General features: G+C 39.3%; 1 protein-coding gene across 1 annotated transcript; it reads left to right on the forward strand.

The window, feature by feature from the left end:
- The first annotated feature begins 345 nt into the window (after nucleotides 1–345).
- antkmt (adenine nucleotide translocase lysine methyltransferase) lies at nucleotides 346–7,450 on the forward strand. Its single transcript, XM_034030142.3, has 6 exons — nucleotides 346–558; nucleotides 1,184–1,347; nucleotides 3,259–3,363; nucleotides 3,892–4,032; nucleotides 4,425–4,475; nucleotides 5,009–7,450. The coding sequence occupies exons 2-6, from the start codon at nucleotides 1,186–1,188 to the stop codon at nucleotides 5,195–5,197; spliced, it is 648 nt and encodes a 215-aa protein (XP_033886033.1). The 5' UTR covers nucleotides 346–558; nucleotides 1,184–1,185; the 3' UTR covers nucleotides 5,198–7,450.
- Nucleotides 7,451–9,058: the final 1,608 nt, after the last annotated feature.

The raw sequence follows: 9,058 nt of genomic DNA on the forward strand, positions 1-9,058 counted from the left end.
TAAAACAAAATGCTTTTTTTAAAGTTGTATTATCTACGCTTGAACAGTTTGGGGAGATTTCCCAGGCAGCTGCATAGCAGACGGAACAAACTGACTGTTGAATTTTCTAAATTCTGATAGCAGAAGTTAAGTACCCTTCATGATCCCCGATTGTTATAATGACAGATCAAAGGCAAAATATACGTGTCTTGATATAAACTTTAAGATATGTCTTTGTTATTCACAATACAGTAGTTGTAACTTATACAAACTCATTGTCTGTGTTATTCACAATACAGTAGTTGTAACTTATACAAACTCGTTTTCTGTGTTATTCACACCCCCATCCTAGGTGGCAGTACACGTTCCCTAACAGCTGCATGTCGTTCTCTACACTGCTCTTGCACTTGGTAGCGCTCTTCCATTGTCACGCAGTTTGCTGAACTTGGACGGGGTATGCGCGCAGACGCGTGTCATTTGACGTAGAGCCTGCGCGACGTGAACGCAGCCGGTATTTCCAGTCGGGCTGCAGTCAGTGCGCACCTTGTCCAGATTTGTTGAATCGTTCTTCTGGTAAAGGTAGGTTACTTTTTGAATTGTTAAAATGTCTGTAAGTAATTATAACGGACTGCCAGATTAACAATGCCTCATTTGCATGCCTTACACGCAGTCGACGTTACGTATGAAGTGAATTGGAGCCTTTTGTTTTAAAACTTTACGGTTTCCAGGTCAAATTTAGAGGACAACGTAACGTCAGTATTAGGACAGTTTCTGTAATGTGTTCTAATTATATTACGAACTATATTTCTTCAGTAATTTCAGTGTTCGTTACCATGACAACTAAACTAAACTAAACAAGCGGCGTATTCCATGGCGATTGAATGAATCAATGAAGGCTTCATTTAGCTTGCATCTACTCCTATATTTCCTTCAGTCAAATATCTGAATATACGTCACAGCTTATCTTTATTGTGTACTTGTATTGTGTTTTTTATGTAACTTTTTTATACTGTTCCTGGTGATCCTTTGGTCTCTCAGTTTTGTGAAGTGTCATGGTAAACTAAACTTAAATGGGACTTGAAAGAAGAAAAAGACTCTTCTTTGCCATCCACTTTGATAAGTGAAAATACAGAACCCATGTGCTGAAATTGTAAGTATTGTTAAGCAGTGTTCTCATGCCTGTGTGCCTGTGCCATCCTGTTAGAGATGGAGCAGGACAGCTCAGAAGAGGCCATGACAGAGTTCAAAGAGAGGACTCTAGGGGGGTGGGGTCTCCTGCAGATCACCGCCGGCACCGGATTGGCTGTTTACACAGTGTGGGCGGGGATTATCATGCCAGGGTTCCGAAGAGTTCCTTTGAAGTTGCAGGTGAGTAAAGCTGTTACAGCAGCTGTTGTTTTTGTTTGAATTAAAAAAATATTTTGGTATGTACAGGAACAAGTTTACATTTCTTAGTAGAGGTTTAAGGGATGGATATTACAATGTTTTGTACATATCCTATAAAACTGTCTCCAAGAAAAAGGTAGACTTGCATTTAATGTACTTTCTAAGGACGAGTTGAACAGTCTCCTCGGGGAATATTGTATCGGTTCTGTGAGCAATAAAGATGGAGCGCACTACAGCATAACAAGCTTTACAGGTCTGTAAGCTGGTATCAACCGCGTTTTCAATGACCCACTATACAGCAGTGGAAAAGAAAACAACACACTAACCCCCAGTCAAACCAGCAAAGCTGGAAAAGCTACTAAAAGTTCCCACAAGGCAGGCACAAATGAGCACTCACACTCAGGCTCCGCTGTTTTTCAAACTGCACAATATCTGGCAATTTTCAAGTGAACAGTTATTAAAAAAAACACTGCTCTGTAATTAAAGTTTTATCAGATTTATTTATGCAATTTACTAAGTTTAAATATGTATGTCCATTAATGAAATAGTAAATTAGCAAGTAATATGTTAATATAATTGATATACAGAAATGATTTACTTAATGCACGTTTGAATCAATTTGTATTATATTTATGAAGAAACCGATCATTTATTAAAATAAAACATACACAGGTGTTTACTTTTCACTGGAACTATTTTCTTGTGCGTAGTGATCTTTGCTGTTATTGGAAAGTGTTTTTTTTATTTTTTATTTGCTGTGTTCATTTTATAATGAGAGGACTTGTAAGAGGGCGAACCTCTAACTGGGGCAGTGTACTCAGTGGAGTGGCACAGGGCTCTGTTCTTGGACCACTCGTGTTTCTTATCTACATCAGACTTAGATTGGGGGATAATTAGCAAACTTGTCAAACTTGCAGATGACACAAAGCTTGGGGGTGTGGTAGACACGCTTATAGCCAACCAGGTCAGGCACACCAAAAGAAAGACCTTGCTGTTGTAATGGACTCATAGCTGTCAGCAACCACAGTGTAGGGAAGCAATCAAACAGCAGGCTTGGGTATATGGCCAAAAGTGTAGAGTACAAATCCAAGGAGGTTGTGTTGAGGTTGTATAATGCACTGGTAAAACCGCAGCTTGGAATACAGTGTCAATTCTGGTCACCACAGCTCTAAAGGGACATTGTAGCCCTGGAGAGAGGCCAAAGATGAGCAGCCAGACTACCCCCAGGACTTAAAGGAATGAGCTATGAAGAAAGAATGAAAGAACTGAATCTATTTAGCCTGGAACAAAGAAGAATTGGGGTGACACGACTGAAGTCTTTAAAATCTGACAAGGAGTTGACGTAATTAACCAGAACCATTACTACAGAAACCAGCACCAGAGGAAACAGCTGGAAATTAGATGGAGAGGGAGACACTTCTTCACAGAGAGTGGTGAGTGTATGAAATGGGCTACCTAGTAATGTTCTCGAGGCAGAAACCCTTGGATCCTTTACGACCCAACTTGACAAAGTTCTGAGATCAATCAGCTACTAGGAGCTTAGACGAGCTTAGACGACCTTAGATAGACCAAATTTCCTCTTGTTGGTAATATGTCTTATGTTCTTAAATAGGGCACCAGGGCTTTAATCGATCAATGAATATACTATTGAGACTCGTTGGTCCGCCTATGGTTGGGTATGTTCAGGGATATAGTACACATTGAATGGAACACCCTCTTCTTTTCCCATGAGCCCTGTAACCTGCTGTAAATAGTTGATTTGTTGTCAGGTTTATTGTCTGCAAGCAATAAAAATATTGCACTGGAAGATTGGCAGTGCAGACAGTGGGATTGCAACCCTTGTGTGTGTTCTGTGGGTACAATTGGCAGCAGGTTAACTAATCCTCCTCGCAGGTGCCCTATGTCCCGGCCAGCCATGCCCAGGTGCGGAGTGTAATGACTCTGCTTCAGGGGCGCTCTGGAAACATTGCAGACCTGGGCTCGGGGGACGGCAGGATTGTGAGTGTACTCTATTGCAAACTTTATACTGCTGGTAAATTAATCAGCAGCCTTAAATAAGTAACTATTTTCAGTCCCGTGCTGAGCATGCAGGATTCTCTGGTTGCTGGAATCATGTGCAGTCATTTATATAAAACCTGGTGGAGAGGCATTGCTATGGAGATCATGCACTGTGATTTTTTGCCACTACAATGAAGTGTTTTTCAGTATTAGAAATGTGTGAAATTAAAACTACTGGAAAATAAAACCAATACCTTATACAATGTAAAAAATATATCATTTTTGGGGGTTTGTTTTTCAGTTATGAACATTCTTCTTAGTTCAGTTCTGTTTGTGTAAGTTCTATGTATTTTGCAACTGTCCAACACATTTTTCTGCAGTATTGCCTAAAGAAAAAGCCACAAATGCCAGCTTAGTTGCATAGGATAATTAAATCATCATGTTTGATCTCTGGCCATGTTGAACAAAATAAGACCAGCTTATGTTAGATTTGTATGAACACTGACAGGGTCTTTATCCCCCACCCAGGTGCTGGAGGCATACAGGCAGGGTTTCCAGCCCGTGGTGGGCTATGAGCTCAACCCCTGGCTCATTCGCCTCTCCAACTTTCATGCCTGGAGAGCCGGGTATTCTGGGAAGGTGTCCTTCAGACAGGAGGACCTCTGGAAGGTCAGTAGTGCAATCGTCTGTAACTTCAAACACGCATGAATTGTGAGGCATGTAAAACTAGAAGAAACCAAGGGGTTGGATTTCTTTAGAACATTTTACAGGACTGCCTATTGTGGCAAGATAACCATTAAAAATAAGGGGTTAATCAAATCCATGTTGATTCTGTGTAGAGTAAAACAGTCTCTAAGCAGACTGGGTGTATCCCAGTGGGGTGTAAATTGATCAAAGGAACCTTATATCAGTTAGACATACATGTTCAGAATGCCTCTTTTGATGGCAATATCTGAAACAGGTCTGCATTTCTTTTAGTGAACCTTAACCTTAGAGCTAGCCATGCCCCACAATTTAGATTTAATGCAGCTTCAGCTGTTCTGGTTGTGTCTCTCCTCCAGGTCAGTCTAGCTGAATGCAGGAACGTCACTGTCTTTTTGGCACCTAGTGTGGTAAGTAACCCAAAAATATATTTATATATATTCTCAGTAACATAAAAGGGGACAGTTTTACAATATTTTCTCAGAATCTGGAGGGTGTATAGAGGCTTCTGTCAGTATGTATGTGTGTTTGTTTGTTAGATTTTTATATGTCAGGCAATGTTACTGACTTGTTACTGAAATCAATGCCTGGTCAGTTTTGGGCCACTATTTTCCCTGATCATAGCATTGATACAACATGGCATACACAAGGTGCTGGAAGATGACAAATGTATCGTTTTAGGTTCGTCCCGAACTAGCTCGACTGTAGAGGGATTGTGGTGGCCATGGAAGATCATTCACGCACAGTTCTGGGGTGGTGGAATGTATAATCTTAAAAGTTTTGGACTTTATCTCCAACGATGCTAAAGTAAACTGTGACAGTGGTTCGGCCTCCTGTAGTAACCAAGGGACCAGGGTGTACCAGGAGAACATGCTCCACACCAGGGCGAAGCTAATTCTAACTGGTTAGACAGGTCCTGATGTGTGGTGTGTGTGTGGCGCAGCTCCCCCTCTTGCAGGAGAAGCTGCTCTCGGAGCTGCCCCTGGATGCTCTGGTGGTGGCGGGCAGATTCCCCTTCCCAGGCTGGGCACCGTGCCGCACAGAGGGGGTGGGAGTCCACCGAGCCTGGGCCTACAACATCCAGGCACTGCGGCAAGCAGCGAGGAACCAGGACCAGGGAACGCCCGTCTAGGGTGGCACTGCTTGGACGACCCGCCACCTCTGAGGGCGTTGGCTGGGGTCGACCAGTCCAATACAGCCGGACAATGGATGCAACCACAGGAGCAAGTGTGGTGTCAGATACAGCCTCCTTTACACTCACTACCATTGGGACTGTAGCATGTGGTTATAATGATGGTGAAGAGGGTAGTTGCACTTTGCATATTCAGGGTAACTTCTGTCCCCTAAAATTATGTTTTAAGCTTTTTTTTCTGCTTTTATCAGATTTATATGATTGTGTTTTAAATTTATGGATTAGATTGTTTTAAAAATTGTACAGATAAGATTGTAACTATGTTTGATTTAAATGTGTTTTTTTGGGGGGGGGGGTTGTCAGAAAAGTAATATATTCAGCTTTCCATTATAATTTCAAGTTGTTAGGAATCAGGAGTGGTTTCAGTTCATTAATTAAATCTGTGAAAAGCTGAAAAATAGTGGTAAGAATCTTGGACTGCAGTAATGATAATCGCACAGCTAAAACTTCAGGGCATCCCTGACATTAAATCTTCATGGATAGCTGTATCCTACCAAAACTACAATAGTGAATGAATACTTTAAATATGGGTAATGGCTGTCAAATACAGCATTGCTTATATTATTGATAGTGTTATGTGCACAATGTGTTTTCATTTTGTCGTTTTCATTTAATCTGTGAACCGGAGCATGTGAACAAACGGTTATTCAGATATCTTTGAAGTCTTGTATGATATGGAATTCTGGCAATAGTCTACACGAAACATGTAATAGACTTTTACATTACAACCCATATCTAAAATCCCAGGACAAAGACTGCAGTATCAGGAAATTGTATTGGACAGTGGTGTGTGTTAATTAAAACTGACTTATTCTATTATATTTAGTTGAACTAAATCTTTAACTTAATCTTGTGTGATTTAATTGATTTCGACTCCAAAACCTAAAAAGCAAAAGTTCACATCTTTTATTACTTGGGTAATAAATATGCATTAGTATATTTTAGGGTTGGAACAATAATCAGTAATATCGATAATCACGAGAATTGTTTTGCAGCGATCCCGTTAATCATATTGATATTCATATTTCCTGTCCGTGACCCAATGAAGCAGGAAGCGGCACTGCATTGAGCAGTATGCGGCACCGAACTGTGCGTGAGGCGCAAAACGTGGTCTGTGTGAGCACTGCGTACATCGGGAAGTCAAGTACTGATTTTAAACAATATGCTTGGGCTTTTAACTTTACTTCATGGTTTCAATTTCATAATACGTTGGCAAAGCATGACTGGTTTTCTAACATATAAAAAATATATATTGTTTGTAAAATTGAAAAAAACGACAAAACAACCATATGGCAAACGTTTAATATAGCCTAAACAACTTGCTTCTTTATTTTAACCAGCTTTAAACTACAGTAAACCATGCGTACTATACTGCAGCCTGTGCACCACATGGGGGAAAATAAGCTCATATATATATATAAACTGATTTCCCTGTTGTAATAAAAGTCTTATTGTGCAAATTGAATGTTATTGATTATTTTGTTAACTTTAATTATACAGGGCGATTTCATAGATTGCACAATATTGTCGGAGCATCGCAAAAGCTGCATCGTTTATGGATCATATCTTGCATGTACAGCCTTTTCGCACTCGGGCACGTTACCCACTCCACTCCACGCTCCTAGCAAAATGGTCCCGCTCCGCTCACATGCTCTGCTGGGCACCCACCAGCAATGTAAAAACTTGGCGCATACACTGTCTAGTTTCTTCTTCTAAACGCAGTCACTTAGACTGGCGGTTGTCATGCTGCTCAAGTATAAGTTTGATAAATTACAATAATTTTTAATGCTTTATTTATTTGACCGATAAATCACGATTATTGTGATAATGTACAGACGATAATTGGCAGCTGAAAATGTCATTATCGTCCAACCCTAACATGCTTTTGAAATGGTCTGTACTTAAAGTAACATTGGGTGATTTTAAGGTTACCAAGATGTTATTTTTGTTGCTTTACCTTCCTATGCCAGCAGAACATGTAGATTCCTGAACAGAGAGGTCATTTTAAACCGATAGGTCATTTTAATGTTAAGATGTAAAAAAGTGCCTGTATTCTGCACTCCACTGCTTTCTTTTATCTCAGATTTGTTTTTAAATATATTTATGATTTTAGTGGGTTGCACAGTGTGTTGGTAATGTAATATTTGTATTTCTATGGGTACTGTATTTACAAATAAAACAGTTTTAACTTTTTACAGTGTTCATTTTCACACCTTTTTGTTTTGATAAATGAATAATTTATTAAACAGAAATGTGTTTTTCTGTTACTCAAAAAATTGTGATCTTACATAAGTAATGTAGTAGATGCCAAGAGTTACAATAAATGTGTTGATGACTGCTAGTCACACAACCGCTGGATTTTCAATTCCAGTACTTTTGGTGCTATAACATAAGTATACAGTAATTTAAAAAAATCAAAGCATGGTGTAGTACTAGATATAGTATGAGAGAGTAAGTAGGTGATTCATTTCTTTTGTTCTGACTTTGATATACAAAATACACAAATACAATATGTCAGGTCAAAACAAACATCATTAAAAAATATACATAACCACGTTCAATAATCATATTGCTACAGACTGAACTCAAAATAATTATTTAAAGGAGGCTATATGTATTATATTAGTCAATTTCTTTCCTATTTTAATTTATACTTTCTTTGAACATTTACAGAGCTGTAGATTTTTTTTTTGTATTTGCATTGATGGAATCTGAACCCCACATGTAGGTGATTAATTAATTTTCATATAAAATGTAATTTCGGTATGACTGGACAATATAAAATGCACTGAAGATTAAATTGAACCAAGCTCTACGTACTTCCAGGTCAATAAAGATTTGTATATAAAAAAAATAGAATAGAAATGCAATTTTATATATATATATATATATATATATATATATATATATATATATATATATATATATATATATATATATAAATAAAACACATATGTATATATAAAACACATATATGTTATATAACATACTAAAAATACATTTTATGCTCTCCAACTTATATTTCATCAAAAATTCTTCTAAAGTGCAGTCCAAGAATATGATCCAAAAAGGGAAAGTTAAGAGCATGAGACAGTGTGACCTGTCCAGACCTTACTCTTTACAATACACAGTTGCAGAAAGAGGACACCGGTTCAAATAAATCACAATGGAAGGGTGTTCCTGAAGTGGGTGGATTACCCAGGTAGTATGGGTGACTTGTGAAGTCATTTCTGGTTCTATTTACCTGGGTGGAGTGGGTGAATTCTCTGAGCTGCTTCCTGATGTGAAGCCCAGGCATCTTCAGTGACCTTCCTCCGGGCCCTGTCCTAAAAGATATTCCACACATTTCAGGTCTGTATCTTCTCTTAAAGAAATGCAATTTTAACCAGTTTTTGTTAAATGGAAAATCCAACTATTTGTGTTACAAAACTAGCAACAAACAACTTAGTTAAATAATGAACACAGGGATCCCTGCACTGCTACTGTCTCACACACCTACCAGCTCACACAGGGAGCACAGCATTATCTCACACACCAACCAACTCACACAGGGAGCACAGCACTGTCTCACACACCAACCAGCTCACACAGAGAGCACAGCACTGTCTCACACACCAACCAGCTCACACAGCACAGCACTGTCTCACACACCAACCAGCTCACACAGAGAGCACAGCACTGTCTCACACACCAACCAGCTCACACAGAGAGCGCAGCACTGTCTCACACACCAACCAGCTCACACAGGGAGCGCAGCACTGTCTCACACACCAACCAGCTCACACAGAGAGCACAGCACTG

This window comes from Acipenser ruthenus, chromosome 13 (assembly GCF_902713425.1).
Source record: "Acipenser ruthenus chromosome 13, fAciRut3.2 maternal haplotype, whole genome shotgun sequence".
NCBI classification, from domain to species: domain Eukaryota; kingdom Metazoa; phylum Chordata; class Actinopteri; order Acipenseriformes; family Acipenseridae; genus Acipenser; species Acipenser ruthenus.

Coding starts and splice junctions, on each gene's coding strand:
- antkmt (XM_034030142.3), top strand. CDS start 1,186: ATGGAGCAGGACAGCTCAGAAGAGGCCATGACAGAGTTCAAAGAGAGG. Junction 3,364..3,891: donor GCTCGGGGGACGGCAGGATT/GTGAGTGTACTC, acceptor TCCCCCACCCAG/GTGCTGGAGGCATACAGGCA. Junction 4,033..4,424: donor GACAGGAGGACCTCTGGAAG/GTCAGTAGTGCA, acceptor TCTCTCCTCCAG/GTCAGTCTAGCTGAATGCAG.